The sequence below is a fragment of the Cloeon dipterum genome, chromosome 3, assembly GCF_949628265.1.
Source record: "Cloeon dipterum chromosome 3, ieCloDipt1.1, whole genome shotgun sequence".
In the NCBI taxonomy this organism is placed as follows: domain Eukaryota; kingdom Metazoa; phylum Arthropoda; class Insecta; order Ephemeroptera; family Baetidae; genus Cloeon; species Cloeon dipterum.
In genome coordinates, this window is record NC_088788.1 from 14,606,567 (window position 1) to 14,630,656 (window position 24,090).

General features: G+C 41.5%; 1 protein-coding gene across 1 annotated transcript in view; it reads left to right on the top strand.

Moving 5' to 3' along the window:
* The window catches only part of LOC135939048 (Kv channel-interacting protein 1), a 32,330-nt gene that overhangs the window by 7,762 nt on the left and 478 nt on the right, over positions 1–24,090 (top strand). The window contains exons 2-5 of the mRNA XM_065483191.1: positions 15,633–15,702; positions 18,095–18,165; positions 19,352–19,516; positions 19,578–19,688. Of these exons, the coding sequence (XP_065339263.1) occupies positions 15,633–15,702; positions 18,095–18,165; positions 19,352–19,516; positions 19,578–19,688 (417 nt within the window). The remainder of the gene's footprint in view (positions 1–15,632; positions 15,703–18,094; positions 18,166–19,351; positions 19,517–19,577; positions 19,689–24,090) is intronic.

Consider the following 24,090-nt stretch of genomic DNA (forward strand, 5'->3'; position numbering starts at 1 on the left):
GCAAACAAAGGAAAATCAATAGGTTTTTATTTTCTCTAATTTTCCCCAAAAGTCGAGAGATATTTAGAGAAAAATACCGTGAGACCGTGTTGTCAAGATCTGATCATATACCTTCATAATTATGAAAGAATTTAATTGAATGCAGGTAGTCTGGTTTAAAGTACGCTTTTTTTGTCTGACTTACAAATAGAAACAACCGGTGCGCATTTCTCTTAGGAGCTGCGCTTAATTAATCTTTTAGAGTGGTCTAAAGTGCTGATAATTTGTCACAGAAATTGTTACACTCAGTATAAAATGAACCATTATAAAAAAGCTCAAATTTCCGAAACAACGTTGTTGTACTCTTGGCAAGGTGTGCTGATGCGCGAGTGGCAAAAAGGAAGCACCGATGCGAAGTCGGCAGCGAGGTGGAACGGAGCGGAGAAGTAATTGACGTGTCTAATTGACGTGCGCCAACCAATAAATAAGACGACTCGCCTGCTCTTTATCAATATTTGTTTACAAGCCGTCTCATGATAAATGACGAGCACGGCGGCTTCATCCCTTTTATTCGTCTCGGCGGCGGCAGTGGCGGCTAGCTGCTGGCCCGAAGCCAAACCTCTGCGTCTATCTCCTCGGCTTGCTTGCTTGCTTATGTGCCACTCGCGATATCCTCGAGAATAACAATGCGTGCGTGCCAATAAGTGGCTGAACAACAACATTACCCGTCCGAATCAACTCTCGCTCCATGGTTATTTTATTACGTCGATGCTCGAATTATGAAAATGGCAAGAACAGAAAAAGTTCCGATTATTTTCGAGGCTCTCACGTCCGTTTTATTTTTATTTTGTTTGCCAGCTTTATTGATACAAAGAGTAGCCTAGTTTCTTCCGTGCAAACTGGGTCGGATGGGGAAAAGTTACTCGCGCAGAAATTCAACGCCAGTTTCTTGATTTATACGTAGAAAAATAGTGCTACCGTGAAATATGCGAGGAAATATTTGCACTCATTTGATCGTACATGCTGTCAGTTCCCAAGATTATCGATGAACTCAAGACAGCTTGGAATTTTTAGAGTTTATTTCGGAGCCGATATTCTCTGTCTTTCCAGTGATGATCTGTGTCTCTATGTCAATTTAAACACCAATTTAAAGCAAAGAAAAATAACTTTGTGATGTAAATTTAGGTTAAGATGTGATATCGTGATCGCATGCTATAATTGATTTCATAACTATAATTTTTGTTAAAATCCCTTCAAGGTGGGGGAATGTAATCTTCGTACTTATTTTACTTCAGATAACATCTAAAACAGGTCCCAATTGGTCTATTTTTCAGCCAGCAAGAGTTCTAAATTTTTGTTCCACTTCCGCAATTTTTATTTTTGGCTATAGCCGAAATCTATCTGTTTTGCCTTAGTTTAATTTTTTATATGAAGGTATCGAAAATAATAATAATAAAATCGATGGTTGAATTGCTATATGTACGTTTAAGCCTTAGTGGCCAAACAAATGCGAGTTTTTCCTAGAATTTTTCGCTGTCACCGCTATTCTTGATTTTTCTTTCTCGATTGTTGTCCATTGTTTCAGCTAAAAATTGGTACGCACAGATTTTTAACCAAGATTAATATGTATCTTGCCGGTACGTGTCCTTTTGTAGCGTAGAAGGCACGACTGCTTTTAGCAGGTTTAATTTTAAATATTCCTCCAGTTCGCCTCTGCAAACCTACCGTGTTCAATTTCGTTCTCTCAGCTTTCCGTCGATGTATATTTTACATGACATCCTCACTGAATATGCGGAGATAATCAGCTTCACCTGTCTCACTCACTACTCAGGGCTGCTCTCGAGGCGGCCATGCTTGCTTTACATTTTTTCGCACCTCTGCGAGAGCTGCGCGCGGGCGGACAAGGCATATGCCAGTGTGATGGCGTAGTGGTACATTTATGTAATCATCTGTTAATTTTTTTAAATCAATACAACCGGTTACGTTTTATATTACATCATTTGATCCAAAATCAACTGACTTTTTTATGTTAAAATTTTTCTCAATTGAATCAGAAGCCGTGAACAGCAGACCAGTTGGGAAAGCCGCAATTATTCCTATTCGTGCTGTATCAGATGGTTTTTAACAAGAAAATTGTTCATGCCTGCCGCGGGAGCGAGTTGGAATGTAAGCAAGCGCAGAGAAATAGTTTCGTGCCGCGAACAGAGCCATAACAATTCGGATCATGTAGAGCGGCGAGCAAGATAAGCCTCCTTTTCCTGCGCCCCGGCCGTAATAGCTATTTATTGCTAAGTGCACAAAAAGTTGGCGATCAACAGATAAGGCGCACACATTTTTTCCTTCGCGCCGAGTTGGCGTGCGCTCTCGGAACGGGCCATTTGTTTCGGCCCGTAATGAGCGAGCGAGAGAGCGGACGGAGAAAACGGTCTTGAAATAATGCTGCCCGGCACCAGCCGCTCCTCTCGCTAATTAATTAAGGGCCGTGAATAATGAGTGGCACGTCGCTCGCTTCTTGCGACTGCGAGCGACAGCCAAGGAAAAACTGCACGGTGCTCGGGCCCAATCTGAAGGAGATCAACAAGTCAGCCTCTTTAGTCGGTTTTTGTCACCAAACGCCTAGGAACATCGGCTCGAGGGGCACACCCGGAGTGGCAACCATCACTTTCAATGTAACTAATTATTTGAAAACGCTGACAATGAGTTCTTATCGTAAAAAGTGGTGCCAGCGTCACAGTTTTCTTCATGAGCAGAATGCGCGATTTCGCGTGCTGGAAAGATTTCTTACCACAAAAATAATAGAGGTTCTAAGCCCATTGCTGGTGAATTAAAAAAATGTTTTTATTTATTGGTTTGATCCATAAAAATATCGGAGAATAAATAACGAGATTTGGAAATATTTTCAACCGCTTCTTGTACACTGCAGCTTTGCAAACGAAAATCGTTCATTGCTTCACTGCGGCAAAGTTTGGTTTATAGCTCTAAAAATCCAAAGATGTGTATCTTTTTGTGGCCTATGCGCCAACGTGATCCTTTTAAAAAGTATTGCGGAGACCCACAATATCAGTGAGGTATTGCACGCCCTTCCTGGAAAACCAATAAAGTTCAAATATTTATAAAAGGAAACGATGTGAAGGGTTAATGTAAAATATCGCATTCGTCCAAGGGACGAACAGAATTCTTTTTTAGTATGCACATACGTATTTGGAACAGAGGCCTCGCCCAATTCAAATTAAGTCTGTCCCAGTTCAAGTTAATTGATTTTTTTCTCAGGCACAAATATTTTGTAGAAGCTGAATGTTGGTTTGAATTTTTCACTTTGAAAGAGCTTCATTGTGTCACGTGTAGGGTGATTCGCAGAGTGTAAAGAGACTTCGCAGTTGCTCTCATTTTCATTGTGCTTAGAAATGAGTGCAGTCAATCACTTTTTACGATTTGTTAATCAGAATCCTCTGCAGTAATATAAATTATGTTCTGTACTTTGTCCAGTGCCATGTGTTTTTTCACTTTAACTGTCCACATGTAGTCACCCATTCTGTTGATAAACCACACAACATTTAATTCAAGACACCATAGTTATTTTCAGCAATGACACAATTCAAATTACGTTTATTCCCGTTCCGGGTGTATTAAATAAAAACCGCCAGGCACGAAATGTCTCTAGGGAATGTTTGCGAAGTGGTCTATCAAGAGCACACGATATCGACATGATTTAGAACTGCGACATTTTCCTCACGACGTGTTACTTCGCCCCTTGTCGTCGCGAGTTTGCAAACGGGCCATAAATTTTGATCATTACATTCTCATGAATAAGTGAACAGCGTGCAAAGTTTTGGCAGGACGGTGCCAAAAATAGCGTCCACCGCTGCCAGCGGCCAAATGAAATAAATAAATAAATTGGAATCGTGCCTTGTAAAATGTCGACTTTATCAGTCGTTGAACACTTTTCCCCCGGCCTTGCAAAATACACACGCGCAGAGAGTAAGTAATAACTAGACTTTTTATTTCATCTCTTATTCCAAAGTGCCAAAGAGAGCGCGTGCTTGGATCAAAACGGCAAAGTTTTACCGACGCGACTTTGAGGCTTAAAACTTGGAGTAAATATGCGCATAAAGATAGACCGGCGAAAGGGAGAGTGAGCGAGACGATAAAACAGAAAGTTTTTTACTTATTTTCCCGATGCGATTGAACTTCTTGAATGATGGCAGTAACTGGATTTAGTGCTCCATCACATCTAGGCATTCCAAATCAATGTTGATAGTTTGCTACGGTAGAATTGAAAAAAAAGGAAAACATGATTTTCGTAAGTGCACGTAAGTTTGGAAAGGTGAAACAATAAAGGCTAGCTGATTAAACCCACGGTCAGTTATTAATCACGAACACTCTAATCTGAGGTCCAGAAAAATCGACCCTACCTCTCTGCAGGGCAGTTTTATTTCTGCCCACAGCTATTTTGGGCGTGTTGAACTTTCCTCGTGAGGGCAGCATAATAAAATAGTAAGCGGACAGCGGAGAATGAGATGATAATCAATTTTACCGCAGAAATGAGCTGATAAACAAGAGAAAAACAAATTCGTGGTAAGGTTATTGAATGCGAGGTGGTGGCGTGCCAGTTGCATACCTGCGGTTCGCGTGCTCGAAGTATGATTAATGGCAATTAAGGGTCTTATGGAGCTGGAACACACGATCGTTAAAAAAACCACCACACCGCGTGAATCAGGGCCGCCGCTTCTTATCCGTCTAGCGACCGGCACGTCTATTTTCACCCCTGCAGCGTGACATCCGTTAAATTTCAGCGGAACAACTCGATTGGAAACGCGAAATGCGATTTTCTTCATTCTCTGCTTTGCCGAGATCAAATCGGTGGTTAGGATTTATTTTTATTCTGAGCGAGCGAAAGATTACGATTGCATGGAACTTTCTCCGTTTCTCGCGTGCCTCGCATAGCTGAGCATGAGTGCATGTGCATCGATAAGCTAGACGCGCGCTGAAATTGCAAATAGCGAGCGACCTGAGCCGAGAAACACGTGACCTTGCGTTTGCCGATGCTTTATTGCATCGAACGCTCAAATTGGTTTATGGCGGAATACTGCAGTTCCTTTATCACATCGGCACGTGCCTCGTCCGTCCGTTTTATATTGCCTTTGATGTATCCAAGGTGCATTTCTATTTAATTAAATAAAAAACCGTCAAGAATTAAAATTGGCATCTTTTCCAACCTTTTGCAACACTCGAGATTGATTTCAGACACGATTCCACCGGTCCCGAGAGAAATCCAAAGTGCAAACCAGTTCTGAAAACAAGCAAAACGTGCCAAAACCTCGTCTAATTCACTCAGCTGAGGAATAATCTAATCGGCGGAGTGATTTGTTGATCGAGGAACATATCTCTCGCAAATCTCGCAACGCCCTCTCTCTGGGCGCGCGTAAAATCAATAGGTGGTGACGTCACTAGGCAACAGCGAACGCCCGCCGAGTGCAGTCAGTCAGTCGTCGGCCGGCTCATTTCTCGGGCTAGCCTGCACACGCGTCTAATTGCCCGGCCGTCGCGTCGGCGGCCGACGACAAGTCGCGGATCGCGACGCCTGCCGCAGTGCCCCGGTTAGGCAACGCGCCCGACACGCACTCCCGGCAAATTGCATATGTGTGCCCCGCAGCCTTGATTCGCGCCAAATGGGCCGGAATAAAAAAGATGGGCGGCCGATTCGTTTAGGACTAATTTGCAGCCGAGCCAGCAGTCGGACAAATTGGATTGGCCCGCGATGATGGAGATTTTTTTCTCTCTCATTCGGTCAACATCATAGCAGGCCTTGGGAGGAAATTGTTTTCTTTCGTCGAATGGCCTGGCCCCAGGCCGAGGGGACGTTTTTATTCATTTTATTTTCCGTGCTTGGCTACTGGCTACATTTTTACGAGACGATGCTGCATTGGGCTCAAATCTTAGCTTCAAAATTTGAACGAGGTTAATTAATTTATTTAACTCGTCCAGGCCTCATTATGTGTTTATTTCGCACTTTAAAAATCATAGATACAATGACGAATCAAACAAAACAGTGAGAATAAAGGCGATCGTCAAATCAGATAGTGAGTTGGAACCAATTCAGTTCGATTTATGATAGGCCAATTCTCTAATCTTATTCGTGTCTTAAAAGAAGATTGGAATTTTAGACTTTTTTTTTATTGAAACGATGACTTGTGTGCGGTATTTGGCTGCGTTATTAAGATGGTTTTAGACTGTTTTCCCATTTTTTCTTGTTTTCTTCTTGCAAAATACATCACATTTATTGTATCACATTTTATAGCATCAGTAAAATAGTTTTTTCAGTGGTGAACTTTCGAGTTTTTCTGCAAAAATAAAAATTTGGATTTTTTTTCAACTTTTCAAAGAAATCAACAATTGACTAGCCCAATAGGAAAAAAATCTGTTTAGAATAATAAAACCCATATCCCCCTAGAAATTATTTTTACAGCACAACTAGTCAACTCGTCTGTTGCCGAATACAGAACCAATATCAAACGACGATAACTTTGTAATTTGAAACCCTCTTTTTGTGAGTCTTGCTTTAAAAACTATAAATCGCTCAATATTGGCCTTAAAATTTTCCTATTTGTTAAACCAACAGATTTAAAAAAATAAACCTTTTAATTTAAAGGAGACCACTTGAAAATAAAGTTTTGTGATTTTTTTTTAACCTCTGCTCAGCACTGTGGGCTATGAGGTCACCGGGTCCCAGGTCCCAATATTACCGCCAAGTGGATCGTAAGTGGCCCGAGGAGCTTGGATCCAATGATCTTTTTGCCTCCCCGCACCGAGGACTTTTATTGAAACGCCAGACATTTGTCCCTAAAGCCGCTGGAAAGATGTGAAAACCAGCAAGTGGTGAGTCGGTGCTGGTGCGCCTCCCAGCCCGTTGAGCTATTTGGTCATTTGAGTTACTTAACTAACCACCTTTTGCTATGTATCTGACATTGGGCAGCCAGTATTAGACCCCCGAGCTGCTCAAATATCTCCCATTGCTTTAACACTCCTGAGAGTGCCTTAATAAGCCGAGCCAACGGGATGGCAGAATTTTTTAATGCACCAACACTATATATACAACATTTCCTGCAAAATGAGGTGTTAATCAAACTTTCTAAGAAATTCAGACTGATTTTTAAACATGAGCTTCAAAGATGGTTTTAGATGATTTTATGAAGCTCTATAAAGTGCGTAATGCCTGCTAATTTGATGTTTAAAAACTTAGATTCTCATATAAAAATCATCTCAAATGCCACAATCTAAATATTTAGCATTTTGATCAATGAAATTTAAAATTCGCACTCACTTTTAAAGAGAAGAAAATAAAAAGAAAAGACATTTCAATTAATTTTAAATAGTGTTTCTCTAGTATTACACAATTAATAATACAAAGCAGTGTAAAAATTGTGTCGAACAACAGTAAACAGTCTTAATTTAAAATTTCAAGACGTTTACTCTACAGCAATTGCGTGGTACACATATTTTATCCGAGCACGAGACTCGTTTGCCGCTTGGTTAAGGTAGTCCCGGGCAAATTTGTTCCGCTGTTGGGAGCGAATGCAGAATTCTGCCTGGTTGTGTTTCGTTATTATTCCCTGAAGACGGCACTGCGAAATGAGGCCAAAAAGATGATTTATCTGCTGTGCAGTGGGCGCTGCGGAAACGGCCCGTTGCGCCCAATATTTGCCTTCAGGCAATTCTCTCTCTCTCTCTCTCTCTCTCTCTCTCTCTCTCTCTCACTCTCTCACTAGCGCCTGCAAAATTCAGCCGATTGTTTTCGCTTTTTGTTTCGCGCCAAACAAGTGTGTGTGCACGTCCGCTCGTTACTTTTTCATTTTCATCTCGCGCGCGCGGTGAATAAACCTCCGGAGGCGCTGGCGATGATTTACTTTTTGGCACTGGGCCTACTTTTTCATTAGCGAACGGGGCGCTTTTTAATCAACGGGATTATGCATTTATAATAATTTCTTCGGGCCGCGAGTCGAGTCAGCCGCTCCGAAGACGCTGAGAGGGAATAAGAAATCACGTGCGCTGCTCTTAAGTGGAGAGCCAAGTTGGAGCAACTGGGGCAGAGCTGGAATTAAAGTTGAAAACTCGTGATGAAGTCATTTCACCTTTTCTTCCAATTTAAACCGTACAAATTGGCCTTGTTTCCAACTTTCGACGGCAAATGGAAACTAGCGAATTACGTCTGTGCTGTGAGCGTCAGAAGCAGCAGTTTGTGTTAGTGCATTGCGCGGGTACAAATTTTCAACCCAAACCCGCACCAAACCCGCTTATTTCGTAACGCACCCAAACCACACCCATGTCTTTTTTCAAAATTTGAACCCGCACCAAACCGCACTACGCCAACCTAGCGCCAACCCGCACCCGCAATCCGCCATATTGGATTTGCAAAATCAGGACCCGTACCCGCGGGTTTTGTGCGGGTTTTGCGGGTCAGTTTATCTTTAAAATGTGTAGTAATGAAATCAAGACCACGGAAAATTAAATTTCAGATTTTCCAAATTTTACGTTAAATTAAACACGGCTTGAAGGCAAGTAGAGGGGTCACTTTGGTGCAGGCAGAGGGGTCACTTTTTGGTGTATAGGGGTCACTTTTTGGAGTATAGGGGTCATTTTTTGGTGCAGTGGGGTCATTTTTTAGTGCAGAGAAGTCATTTTTTTGGTGCATAGGGGTCACTTTTTTCAGCAAAATGACCCCTCCCTATGGAAAAAATGACCCTTCCCTATGGAAAAAATGACCCCTCCCTATGGAAAAAAATGACCCCTCCCTATGGAAAAAAATGACCCCTCCCTAGGGAAAAAAATGACCCCTCCCTAGGGAAAAAAAATGACCCCTCCCTAGGGAAAAAAATGACCCCTCCCTAGGGAAAAAAATGACCCCTCCCTAGGGAAAAAATTGACCCCTCCCTATGGAAAAAAATTGACCCCTCCCTATGGAAAAAAATGACCCCTCCCTAGGGAAAAAAATGACCCCTCCCTATGGAAAAAATGACCCCTCCCTAGGGAAAAAATTGACCCCTCCCTATGGAAAAAATTGACCCCTCCCTATGGAAAAAAATGACCCCTCCCTATGGAAAAAAATGACCCCTCCCTATGGAAAAAAATGACCCCTCCCTATGGAAAAAAATGACCCCTCCCTATGGAAAAAAATGACCCCTCCCTATGGAAAAAATTGACCTCTCCCTATGGAAAAAATTGACCTCTCCCTATGGAAAAAAATGACCCCTCCCTATGGAAAAAAATGACCCCTCCCTATGGAAAAAATTGACCCCTCCCTATGGAAAAAATTGACCCCTCCCTATGGAAAAAAATGACCCCTCCCTAGGGAAAAAATTGACCCCTCCCTATGGAAAAAAATGACCCCTCCCTAGGGAAAAAATTGACCCCTCCCTATGGAAAAAAATGACCCCTCCCTATGGTCATTTTTTGGTACTAGCAGGAGGGGCCGTTTTTTTCTGTTTTTGGTGCTGGCAGGAGGGTCTGTTGTTGGTGCTATTAGAATTACAAAAAAGTTGCGGGTTTGCTGAGTCAACCCGCACTACGCCAACCCGCACCCGCAATCCGCCATATTGGATTTGCAAAATCTGGACCCGCACCCGCGGGTTTGGTGCGGGTTTTGCGGGTTCAACCTTCAAACCCGCGACCCGCGCAAAGCACTAGTTTGTGTCACGAAAATTGATCCGTTAAAACCGCCTTTGCAGCGAAAAAAGAGACACATCCAAAGCACAGAAGCTAAAATGAAAACAATGCAACGTCTCGTTTTACCAATCAGCCCAGTTTGTGTCAGCGGAAAAAGGGTTGCGTGTAATCACTCAAGGGCAGTGCGGAAACTACTCAAAACTGTGCTCGTTAGCACTGCTTCCTCCAATTTGCACAACAACGGGCCTATTATTAAGCTATTAAGGAGCTTTTGACAACTTATTTATCACCAATTTTATTGCTCTTTTGTAAATCCACTTAACAAGTCACAAAAACATTTAATGTTCCAAAAGTAGTTATACAAGTCTTTACCGAAAAGAAGGAAGAGTTAGTTGATATCTTGGGCTGACAAATTTAAACGATATTATATAGTTGTAAACTGTTTTGGTTTCACTATGGTGAATTGCAATTATTAAAAAAAAATGCTGAAATATTAATATCAGTGTGGAAAAATATTTTCCCTTCATAGCGCAATTTAACCAGTCAAATTTGACTCAAACATCTATTCTGATTAAAATATCAATCAATTTTTGAATAGACACGATGAAATAAAACGATAAAATGAGAGGTGATTTTAAGAGTGGTCCAAGAGTGAAAAAATTGCGTGGCTCTTAATCATTTGGTTTGTAAAATTAAACGAGATGTGCACCGAAAAAATTAGTCGGTCATCTTGATTTCCCAATTAATCTAAAATTAAAACTCAACTGATAATGGTATGCTTTCCTTAAATTTTGTTACGAATATAATTTTTATGGATGTGTCGAATGAAAGGGTCATATTTTTATTCATAAATAGAATGATTGTTCTTGTGCATATTAATTGCTAGGAAATATTTATTTAGTTATAAAGAAATTCAGATTTCCTCCATGAAGAAAGTATGTTTATGAATTCAGTAAGACATATGCTTGTCCGATCATTTCGGCGCCTTGGGGATATTGCTTTCTTCAAAAGAGATGAATCCCACAAGATTTAGCTTTTGAAAGTGCGTTGGCCGCCTGGTGCGGGTGGTTCGTGCGTGACACGCAGTTTTAAGACCTGCTGTCACTTGCATCGGGCCCATCAGTATGGCGACAACAGCCATCCATTCTAAGCAAGTTTCGCTCACTGCCCCTTTTGTGGCTGCGGCGAAGCCTTTTCCCTCTCCGGTCGGCTCTTTCAGTGAAATGAATGGCCGCGCCCATTTAATCACGGGCCGCACGTGAGCTCTCAACTCATACCGCATTCAGCCAAGCGCCGAGCAAAATGTTTACGCGTCCGCCGCTATTTTTGCGGGCCCGCTGGGACTTTCGCTCTTTTCTAGCGAGCAAGCGAGCGAGAGGCACGCGACATTCTATTGATATTCGCCTCTCCGGCGCCCAATTCCTCACGTCCCCCAAGAAGGCGCGCGCGAATTCAATGGCCTCGCCGCTGAAAAATTCATCCGCTCCCCCGACCCATCCCCCTCCCGACGCCAACCTCAACCCAGATGTGTCACTTTTTCCGAGGTCGGCATGCCAGCTCCTCAGGACGCGCCGCTCGCTTCCTTCCTTTCTTCTTCGCCCGCGAGAAATTCATTCATCACTCGGCTGCACGCGACCGCTACCCGCCGTTATGCAATTTGCACATCAAAGTGCACTCTAATGAATTGCGTTAATAGCCATAAATATAAGGAAGAATATTTTTCTCTGTCAGCAATAGAACAGACAGATCTAAAAGATCCTTGATAAATGTAGAGCTTTCTACACCGCTATGGAAGTGGAAAAGTACTGGCAAACCTTCACGGAGCAGAGTCATTTGCTAATTCAGCTGGACAATAAACGATGAAGAATGGAGTGTTCTTACAATTAGAGTGAAATTTAACTTCTTAATACATATTAAGTAGTATTTTGAGATTACATATCTGATTTTTTAGTTAAACCTTGCGTCATTTCATGTAATTAGTTTTGAACTACCTTCGTTGGGAAAGGGAGCTCATGAATTAGGACTACAATCAGTAACCAAAACTAGTAGAGCATGGAAAAATAAAAGCTCACAATACACCGAGGAAGCTGCTTCTAATTTAAACTTGAAAAATAATAACAATTAATGTTTGTTGAGCAGTTTCGTGTCTGAAGAATTATTCATTGAAATGTAAATCTTGAATGAGTTCTTACGATGAGCATGCTCTTGAAAAACATTCAAGTAAATTAGCCAGCTTTTGATGCAGGGAAACGAATTGAGCCGTGTTGTTTTACATACTGTATTTTCTGCTGTGTCGTGCAAACATCGCAGTCACGCGTGTCCTCCGGTCGGGTCACGAGAACGCAGACGAAACAAAAATATTTACAGCAGTGGGCGCGCGACGAAATTTGTCAAATCAATACTACGCCTGACAGCGGAATTATTACTTTTTTCAACCCTTTGAAAACATTCGTGCGCGCTATCAGCGCGGGCGGCAAACAAACAGGGGCATGCACTGCGATCGTAACTCGATCTTGATCCATTTGCGTTTTTTCGAGCGTGCGGGCCGAGGGGCGAGCGAGGCCACGCAATGTCCGATAAAACAGCGAGCGCTCTTCACTGCGAGCTGCGAGTGAGTCTTCGCCCGGCGTGTGACGACCACTTTGCATTTTAATTAGGCCCGGCTCCTTGATTAGCCTCCATAATGGAATACCAAATGAGTGAGTGTCCTGCGGGGAGGTTTTAATCCAGTCTTGCGAGCGCGGTGAAATTAAGATTTCGGAAAATGTGAGAGCACGAGACCTTCCTTGAATATGAATAAGTTATTCCGCTTCTTATTATGAATAGGCATGTGAAACCGGAATTAAGTGGAGGGCAGTTAAGATAGATAGGGTCGTTACTCGTTTCAAAGGAAGGCTGTTGAGTAGAGCTATGTACCCGATGTTTAACAAGATAATGATTATGTAGATTGAATTGTAGAAGTACCGCCGATCAGTGAAACAAAAGTTATTCTTGAAGGACAAACCAAACTGTTTTAAATGTACAATTATTTCAATTATTGAATTATTTCTTTCAGTCAAACAGGACAAAAAAAGCATATAAAATGAACTAAAATTAAAACCATGAAATTCTTTTAGATGCACCGAATTACTTTAATTGAGTTTGTGACGAATTATAATTTCATAATGGTTCTATTAATTTTTACCATTGCGAAATTCAATAGCGAATTGCAGCAGTCGCAATTTTTCACAGGTTAATATCGCAAATCGGGGCATTCGTTAGTTCAGACAAGAGACTTATTATTGCAAGAGTTTGTTTATAATAAAACTTAACGTGAAGGATTAACCATTGTTAAAAATTTACTTCCCTTAAAAATAATTTGTTTGTGCTCACCTCTATAGATTAAACTTTTCATCTATCCGTCAGCAAAGCCTTGAAATGACATTAATAAAAATTACCCAATGGCATATTAAATAATTCCTTTTGCAATCTTTGTATCAACCGTTTGAAAAATATGTAACTCAATACTTGGACTTTCGATTATTTTAATTCACTGGAAAATTGTAGCTAATAATAAAAGTCTTGGTAGTTAAAAAAAATTAATACGAAGTCCAGAAGAAAAATTTAATACTTTTTAATAGCAATTCATATTTCAATAAATTTAGGGCATCGTCTACAAAATGATCTTTTGAATTCCCTTATAAATCTACGGAATCCTGAGGAAATTCAATTTCCCTTCGGTGCGAACAAGAGCTTTGTGGTCAGAAAACATGCAAGTGTAATAAATACGCAGCACGCTGGCTGAGCAAATCTCATGAATATTGCATGGCGTGCTGTTGAATGCCGGGCAAACACAATTTGATGTCAATAGACACGAGGGACTGGCTGCGGCGCGAAGAAGAGAAGAGCAAGAAAGTGTCTGGATGCGCGCGTACGTTGGGAGCTTTGATTTTCACACATCCGCGGGCGCGTGTGCTCATTTTATGACACTCAAAAGTGGAGAATCTGCGGATCATATTTTGACGCGGGCGGTTTTTTCAGCTTGTTGGCCGCGCGCCAAACACTGCACCGTCACCACAATTCAATATTCCGCCGAATTATCTCGCCGACGCCACCGCCGCTCACTCAGTGAAAATATATCACGAGAGCAGCCATCTTTTTGATCCCGTCGCCGAAATGTGCTAGCCGTCGCGGAAAATTTGATCGCGTCGCTCAAGTGCCCGCCCGACCCTCAAATTTGCCGGAAAAGTAAAATGAAGGTCGGGACTCGGGGGACCACGCACGCGAATTAAAATGAATTTTGTTGCACGAATGGGAGTGTATGTGTGTTTGCTTAAGTGTGTGCTGACGAGGTTTCAATGGGACAATTTCCAGCTTAGCCACTTACTCGGCCTTTTGTTGAAAAAGGTCTACTGCTGGCATTTCAAGCGAGAAAGCCCGTCTCTCCGCCTCCGTTTCGCACCTTTCAAATAGCATTTCTCGACGCATTTTCCGCGCCGAGTAGACGAGTTCGCCTGCTGGGAAATTTGTCTGCCGAGCAGAAATATTTGTTTGAAACACTTCGTTCCGGAGGAAACTGGTGCTGCGGGTGCGATTAAATTCTTGCACTGGCCTCCACTGCGGAGCAAATTAAATGAGAATTTGCAGATGTGCAGCCTTTTAAACAGATGAAAAGAAACTTTATTTCGCTCCTCGCGAGTTCAACTTGGGGAAATGCTCGCAACTTGACAAGGAAAAACTTAGGATTTAACATTTTCATTGGTTTCTTGCTGCCTGTCGTTATGTGAACTGGTCAGATGCTGTCTTCGATTTATCAGATTTAGTGATTTACGAAGCTTTGAAACTGAAATGAAAACAAAAGATATAAATTCAATTTTGAAATAGCTGCTCATGTTTTGCTATTGCGTTGACTCGTTTCGTTAGTTGAATTTGAATAAGTTAATCGCACTTGAAAATTAATTATATATATAATAATTTTAATTTGTTTTGATTCTTCAGGACTTCATACCTCGCTAACACCGTCGAATTAAGAAATTGTCACCGAGTGATATAAGTTAACATTGTTGAAACGTGCTCCAATTCAATAGATTGACCACTAACTAGAACGTAGCATCGTAAGTTTTTCCTTGTGAGCATTTTGCTTTCAATTTTGATAATGCATCTGCTGAGAAAAAATTTCCTCGGCCGTGGAAAAGAACATAATTTGGCCGAGGGGCGATCAAAGTGTAAGGCAAAAGACACTTTGAAGTTGCACGTGTCAAAGAGGGCGTGCTGTATTTGGAGAATTTTTAGTGTATCCAGGCGGCGAAAAGTGACAGGAGGCGGGAGGAGGGCGTAAAATTGAAAGAGCGGCGTATCCTGCTCATCCATCAAGTGCGGCGCTCGGTGGCAAGTTACTTTCTCGCTGCAACGCCGGCCGCACGTTTGATATTTTAGATGTGTTTTGTCATTTCATTCGGGCCGCCTCTCGAGATTGTTTAATTGGGGGCTCAAGAGTCACTTCACCCCTCTTCTCGTGTCGCGCGCGCCGCCTGTTTACCCTGCTGGGGCTGATCGATCTTATTCTTCTCTTCTTCTTCTTCTTCTTCTTCTTCTTCTTCTCCTGCGCTTTAAAGCTGCCGGCTCGTTCTCGGATTAAACGCAAATATTGGTTCAGGCGCTGCCTTTTACGCCCAATAAACCCGCTGCACTGCCGAATAATACGTGCCATTTCGCAGAAATATGGCCCGCGTCACCCGTTATCGCTTTTCCGTGTTGACCTTTACCGCGAAAACGGCTGGCGAATATAAAAAGTAGCGCCGACGAGACGCTGCAAAACCAACCTTTCCGGCTCAAGGCCGCCGAAAAAGCAGCCGTTTGACAATTTTCTCCCCTGCCGTGTGTACGTATGTGACATTTGGCGTCGAAAGAGCGGTGCCAAAAGTTGTCAGTCTGTCCAGCGGTGGTCAGCAAGAGTTTGCGTGCTGCTGCCGTGCCGACGCCGCCTTTCATTCGTGTGTTTTTGTGTGTTGCAGGAATGCCCCGAGGGATTAGTTCATGAAGACGCCTTCAAGGATATTTACGCCAAGTTCTTCCCGCACGGCAGTGAGTTTCTTTCTTTCTTTCTCCCTTGCTCTTTCTTTGTTTGTATCTCTCTTCTCTAAGCCCCTCCCTCCCTCCCCCGGCCAAGAGCTAATTAATTACCCTCGCCGCGCCCTTTTTTGCATTCCCGACCGACCAAATTGCCTGCCCGCGTCTAGCGTGGGACACAGAATAATGAAACGAGAGGCTAATAGCCAAAGTTTGCCTGCTTACCTATTAGGCGAGTTAGCCCGACAACGCGCATACAAAACTGGCGCGTCGGCACGCTATTTTTACTTACATTAACGCTTAATTTTGAGACTCATTACCCGGCCAAAATGCCAAACATGTTCCTCTTTTCCCTTTTACGAATTTTAAATTCATGCCATGTCGTGTGCTCCTCCCTTTGAATGTAGATTATAGCGGCGGAACAAAATTCAATTTAGACCGCAGCAAAAAAAAAATGCAGAGTACCATCTCTACAAAATTAGGTAGTATAATTATTTTAAAACAAGTCTTTTAAGAAATGTAGACATGTAAATGCGTATCTATCTGCTGATAATGCGTTTTGACATTTCTGTATTTTTCCCAACTCATATACCGTGTAGAATGGACCACTGCTGTTTGGAACGTGTAAAGTGTCGGTTTCCAGTGTTTTTGCGCGATATTCTTGGAATAGAAGCGAGCTGGAAGATTTACTGTATAGAAATTAAGTTTTCCATTTACAACCTTTGTTAAATAACATAATCAAAGTCAGTATTTTTTTGTTTATTTATTAGTTTTTAATATTATTATTAACTTTTATTTCAAACAATGGTGATTAAACGATAAAAAAATCGTGTTTTGACGCCACGAAAGGTTCATTGTGCCAACGAGAACATAAAATTTGTCGCAACACTTTCCACTCGTTTCAACTAAAAATCCTTCTGTTCGGGTCTGATGCAATACTGATAAAAAAATTACAAAAAAGTATTTTTCTAGTTTTCTTACCACATAAAATCATAGTTGACCTGGAAATGAGAGATTTCGTTTTTTTTAAATTCACTAGACATTTTATAATCCAGAAATTTTAAACGCATGGCGATAAAGCTTGTCATCTCAGCTTTTCATTTTATGTATAATTTTACATTAGTCCTCGCATATATATAATCAGCATCGCCTGTCTTACTCACTCAGGCATCTGGGTGCTGCCATGTTTGTTAAAAAATTTCACACTTCTGCGGTCGGTAAATTTGAGGAAATAGAATAATAAATGTTAAAGAAGCATTAAAATGATTATTTTTGCCGGATGTACTGAAATCAAAACTTTTGGCTTGCTTTCCCGAATGCTTTTAGCCCTTGAGACGTTGATTTATTCGAGTGTTTTCTGTCCAGCGCGCTTCTATTCCAGTAGACATTAGACTGTAGACAAACTACCCACACTATTCAAACACCCTTTTAGTAATAATTCATCGCTCGCTCATAAATTCCAAGTACAAAGTAATGAAAGCTAACGAGCAGTATTTCACGCCGCCAAAGCCGGGCGCGGCAGCCGGGTTTGGGCGCATTTTTCATCGCACCGAAAACGAGCTTCTCTCATTTCTTGGGTGGTGAAGTGCAGTCAGCGGGGCCAAAGAGGATTCTATCCCGCACAGCTGCTGCGTATTTCGCCCGGCGGCTGGCGGCAAATGTCTTCTAGCCCTTTTTCCATTTCACCGCATTCATTACGGCTTTCTTGGATGGGCCATAAAGATAAAGTTGTATTTTGCGCGTCATTCGCTGCACAAACATTTTATGGGGCTCGAGTGTGTGTGTGTGTCCTGCTTTCTGGGTCGCGCCGGCCAAATTTATTGGCGTGTCACGCCGGAAGGAAACGGCCCTACGCCCTTCTTTAATTTTGAATCGGGCCCGCAGCCACTGCATTCGCCGACGCGATAAAGTCAGCACGGAACGAGAAAGTACCTGTACTGCACTTTTTAAGTGGTCATTCAATTTTAACGAAACTCGATAAACGCGCCGGCGAAGGGCTCGAAATTTTACAGCTCTCGCTCGCTTGCCAGCGGCAGCTTCCTCGTCCTCCTGGGCGGCGCGATTGATTTATTTTCCGGGTTTTTTGGAATAATAGACGTCGTTGCTGTTGTTTATTTTATTGCCGCGCCGAGTCTTCGGAGGAATCACCAAATAAACACGGCAACGCGATCGACAGGTCCTGTTCGCCACCCGCTCGGCGGTCGCATATATGTACATACGCACGCGTGCGAGGAACAATCCCATTCACCGCGGCTATTTCAAACATTTCTGAGCCAAAGCAGAGAGCCAGCCAGCCAGCGAGCGAGCAGCTCTTAACGCGAGCGGCCCACTTTCCTTTTATTTCGCTCTTTCCACTCCATCGACACGCATCGATTAATTTCCGATTCGCCTCATCTTCTGCTTTCAGATTCTAGTTTGTACGCGCACTATGTCTTCAAGGCATTCGACGTTAATAGTAATGGTGCCATCAGTTTTAGGGTGAGCATATTTTAGAGGCAGCTGCGTTGGCATGCTCCCTAGACCAAATCGATCTTTAGTTTGTCAAGCATTTTAGTTTTGACTTCTTTAATAGCTATTGATAACAGCGAGTGTGTTGAAAAAAATGGAATGAAATATTGTTAAGATTAATATTTAATTTAACTTATGCTTGAGTGTTCAAATTTTCGTAACAGTATTTTTAAAAATCTAAAATTCACTGTCAAAATACCGAAATGAAATTTTCATTCAATTGCCAGAAATTTTTACACCAAACAACTTAACCATTAATAATTATTTTGGTAGGTCAAAGGTTAAGGAAAATTACTTAACACATTTTTTGTTCAGTTATTTCAAGATTCTAACAACCATCCCCTTTCCACCCTTGACGTAAATTTTAAGAGATAAAAACGGGAAAAAACTTATGATGTGGAAAGTGGACGGGTATTTGACATCTTGAAACCATTTTTGTGCAATGGGTGACATTGATACGTGTCTACCGTTGTCTTTTTTACTTTTAACGGTTTGACGCCAAAAGTACTAAGTTTTTACAACCCCAAAGTTGAATTTCGGAGGAATCCTATTTATCCAAGTAATGAAACAATGCTCCAATAAAAAAGAGAAGTTTAACATGATGAATGGCAATATTTTTAAATATACTTTTTCTATTTAAAATACCATAAAAGATTCTTTGATTTGTGAAATCTATTTTAGGACCCCAAAAAAATTTTTCGAGTGGTAAATTTGAGAAAATATCTAATTTTGATTCCTCTCATGGAAACAGAATAAACACAAATTCAGGGGATTTTCATGAAAACTCAAAAACTACTCGAAATTTCGGTCTGAAAAATTTTGGTTCACATCACAATGTGAAAATAATATAGGCGTCATACATCAACAATTTATACGGTTTAGTCTCGAACGCACTTGGCACATTTCAGTCCCCGCAAGTGCGGCGGTATGCACCCCGCTCGGCTGCCCGGCCGCGCGCGTTGCATAACCGTCAATGGAGCGGCGGCGGCGACGGCTATCAGCGGGAAAGCCTTTTGAGCTCTTCCTCCGTGAAAGCATTGCACTTGCACAAAATGGTTGGTTTGCGCCGTACACACCACCATTTTTTGCTTTGATGCCGTGCGGAAACATCCAGTTCCGGCTTGATGCGCGACGGCGGATTGATTTTTTCTTGCAGGACTTGCTAGTGACCTTGAGCACCCTGCTGCGGGGCTCGATATACGAGAAGCTGCGGTGGACGTTCAAGCTGTACGACATCAACGGCGACGGCTGCATCACGCGCTCCGAACTGGCCGACATCGTGGTCGCGATCCACGAGCTCATGGGGCGCAAGGCGCACCAGGTACCCATGCCGCGCGCGGCTGCTTGGCTCGCCTCCTCTCACCTCTCTGCCCTCTTGACAGGTGGACGAGGACCGAAAAGCGCGCGAGCAGGTCGACAGGGTGTTCAGGAAGCTGGACATCAACCAGGATGGCGTAATAACCCTCGAAGAGTTCATCGAGTCTTGCCTCAAGGTAAAACCTTTTGTTTACTCTTGACAGCAACTGACAATTAATTTAAACATTTATTTTCAAAAGGGAGATTTTATGGAAATCATCAGAGTGGTCTCTCATTTATTTTAAAAATTCAAAGAGAAAAATTTGTTAATAATGTTGTGTATGATTTAGTATTGAGCTTTTTTTTCGAGGATTTTGTTTAAATTTTATAGTTGAATAATGCAATCAGATATATATAAAAAACCTTGAAATAAAATGGAACCTATTTCAAAATGGCAATAAGTGTTCTGGCAGTTACAGGGTTGCATTTTGCTTACCACCCGGTTTTTCACCACTGGTTTCTAACGGTTTTTACCACTCAATTTTTACCAATTTCTTGCGCAAGAATTGAAAGAAATTAATTTATTCCATTTTTCTTCTGTGAAAATCTAAAATTTCGGTTGGACTCAAAATGTCCCCCACTGTGAAGATATTTTCTTTTAAATTGCCATTTTGGTGCCTCAATTTCTCCAAAAATTTATGTCTGACAATTTTTCAAGTCGGGGTTATAAGCTCCAAATTGATAAATACTTGAAAAATAAGGTGAAAACATTGTCATTTTACCACTGCACTGCATTTAAAAATAAATAATGCGGGTTTTTGGAACCCTGGGCAGTTATATCCTTACATTCAGGTCAAGTATCATGCTACTAGTATCGCAAAATGATGGTTTCCATATAAGGCAAATACTTCTCTTCCAACTAAGAAACATACTGAGTTTGCAATTACTAAAATTTAAGACGATCAACTATTTCTCTGCGTTTGTTTGATTTTTTAGAAACCAAACTTGATAGATGGCAATGAAAGCATAAGCACGCGAGGTTGTCATAATTGTCAGAAGAAAATAAATAAAGCGTCCTCGGTGTATATCAAGATGTTTATTTTTGCCTATTTCTACATAAAAGTCCTGCTCGACTAATGTCAGCTGCTGGTTGCAGACCTAATTCATGAACTAGAATGGAACGCGAGTTTCAATTAGAGTTTGTTAACGAATTTCCATATATGTCAATTTATACATCAACATGTATTAAATGGAAATTTGCTTACAAAATCTAATTGAAACTCGTGTTCTATTCTTGCACATGAATTAGGGCTGCAACAAGCAGCTGAAACTAGTTGAGCAAGATGTTTCTGTAAAAAAATTGGAAAACAAACTGTTCTCGCTACACAACGAGGAAACTGCATTTAATTTATATTCTGACAGCTTCTGAACATAGTTACCGACAGAGAAAACTTCCCAATTGTGGGAAGTTTGTCGAAATGTTTGTTCGAAAGTAATCAAAATCTGAATTTTGACTTGATAGCTCTTTTAAAATCATGTAAAAGAATATAATTTCTCCTGAAATGCGATAGTATCGATTGAAAAAAAATGAGCAAGAAACCGTAATCACTATGACCTAGGAAAATTATGTTTTCTTCAGTGGGAAAAAATTAAATTTTTGATATTTTCTGGAGCTTGCCCGCTATAACAATGGGCATCAGCATTTCCTACAATCGAATGAACTGAATCGCTCTCTTTAAACTCCCCAGTCTCCATGCATCTCGAAGCGGCTTAAAAACGTCTCTTTGCGCTGCACACAAAGCTTTTAGGCTATTTGAAGAGCGTCTCTGGGCTCTTCACGTCGGTATTATCTGTGAAAAACAGAACGCGATCGTTTCCCATCCAGCGCACGCCACCCTCGTTTTTATCTGGCGTGGTGCGCGGCTGCATGCGACGCGAAATTTTCATGGCACGCGGTTTTCGAGCGACACATCCGGGTGTGTGTGTCGTTTTATTATCATCTGGGAAGTTTGCGAGTCGCTGAGTGACTCGATTTCGAGAGTCGCGTGCACGCCGCCGCGTTTGATGTGCCAAAACATAAACCCGGGGCTGCACGCTGCAGCATATTAACATGCTCGGCTTGCTCTCGCGGTTTATTTTCGAGAGAGGCAGCGAGTGCGGCGAAATGCATATATATACAAGCGACACGCCGCATGTGCATCAAACACGTGCCCTGTTTGTGTGCTGCTTCGCTCGCTCACTCGGCATTAAGCCGGGTTTTGTCAAAAAGCAACGTTCGTATATGTACAAAAGTGTTAGCCGCAAATGCTGTCTGCTGCTGGCAAAACGCTGCCCGCCCGCCCACCCACCCACCCGCCCTCCCGACGACGACGACGACTTCATATCGCGGCCGGCAAATCTGCCGCTGAGCGCGTTTCAACGCTGCCACCGCGCACACACACGACATTTCCACTTTGCCCGTCGCAAAATAAATCTCCGCCAGGCCGGATTACTGGAATTTCTCACGTTATCAATTTTGCCTCCTGCCGCAGTTTCCCTAATCATGCCGGCGTTTTGACAAAATTAGTTCTGCTAAAAGCCGCTTGCCCTATGCATCAAAAGAGTCTGCGAGTTTGTTTGACGCTTTTAAACACGCTCTATTCATTTCATTAAACATTTTCTCTTTTTGCTATTAATAATGAATATTTTAAAGCTCATAATTGGATCATAATGGAAAGAAAACTAAACTTTAATATTTTAAAGGTGTCATGATTATTTAATATTTAACTAAAATGAGTATACCATTTACTAGTCTAGGCTCACTTCGGCTTTGTCCTTCGGGGCAAGGTCACATGTTTTCCTGAAGTGTCATTCTTTCTCACATGATTTCCAATTGTAATTCACTGTGATACATTAATGTATTTATGACAAAGTGTAAGAATAAACATCCAATAATAATTATAACTATTACATCAAATCTAAAATGGGTATGAAATCGCACATAATAGACAACTTTATAATAACTTTCAAAGTGTCTTTTAGTCATCATGCTTTTGAATTTTGACTTAAGGCATGGATGGTTAAATTAATTATACATGTTGCTATACCTGCGATGCGTTAACTCTTTGATAAAAAAATTTCTGAGGGCTTTTTGCCAACTATAAATTTTTGTGGCTCAGTGCGGAGTGAGGTTGCAATTTTAATTGATCGTTTTCGCATTTCATTAATTTTCATTGTTGCTGTAATTTTTTCTCTGCTCAGCACTTCCCGCGGGCCATGTGCTCACCGGGGTCCCAATAACACCGCCGAGCGTATAACGAGGGGCCTGAGAGGCCGCAGAGGAGCTTGGGCCCAATGTGGCCATCTTTTCTCCTCCCTGCACCGAGGTTTGATTAAAACGCCAGTCATTTGTCCTTAAAAGCCGCTGGAAAGGTGCATAAACCAGCAAGTGGCGAGTCCGCGGTTGAGCTATTTGAGCATCTCGAATGTCGAGTCACTTAACTAACCACCTTTTGCCATCTCTGACATTGGGCAGCCAGTATTAGATCCCCGAACAGCTCAAGTATCTGCCCAATGCTTTGACACTCCTGAGAATGCCTTAACAATGCGAGCCAACGAGCTGGTAAACCAATCAAGAATAAACAAGTATGTATATAATACCCACTACACGAGCTGAATTAATATCGAAGAAGAAAAACGTCTGATATGTTTAGGATTTAATTTCTTTAAAAAAAAACATAAATATTACTCCTTGATATTGAAATTTAACTATGAGTTTTCCATTGAAAATTCAATTTACTATTATGTTATTTTACCAAAAAAATTGAACTGAATATAACTGAGGAATAAATTGAATTCAAATTTGAACCAAGTTGACCTACAATCAAGATGATTTTGCATGGGAGACTGCGATTCGGTGAGAAAAATCGATAGATATCATTTTTTTTTCAAGCAAACATTACAAGAGGAATCCCTGTATTTTAGACTTTAGCTTGCTAATGGTTTAAAATTATTGCTCGTTATTTTTCGTGATGTTTGAAGCAGCTTTTCACTCTTTGAAAATAGCTAACATAAGAGAGGATGGAATTTTTGGCTTCGTTGAATTTTTGTAAGAGGATATTTTAATCACAGAGAGATGTGAGTTGCGAGTTGTCGGTTTCGTTGCTCGTTTCTCTTTTCGTTTGCACTCGGAGATGAGTGCAGGCGGACGTATTGAATGATCGCTGATTCAAAATTCTCTGCAGCAAATACTGTGGTGTGAATTTTGTTTCGGAGGTTAAGCACTGTTGACGAAGGGACGAGGCCAGCGGGGCCGAGAGAGCTGCTGTACAGTACGAGACCGTGTGATATTATTCTATTAAAATTTTTCAATTTTCAGCCTTCCATTCCTAGTTTATTCCCTATGGGTGGAGCCATCGTAAAATCAATTAATAATTAGATCTCAATGTCAATTGTTTGCAAAAATATTTTTAACAGATTATTAAAAACAGCAAGGAAAATTGTATCAAGATGAAATATTAATTATTTTAATCATATTTTCGGCCTAGGCTTGTATTCAAAAATTCATTGACGGGTAACAGTAGGATTTTATCATCATTCACAATTTAAAATGAAATTGTT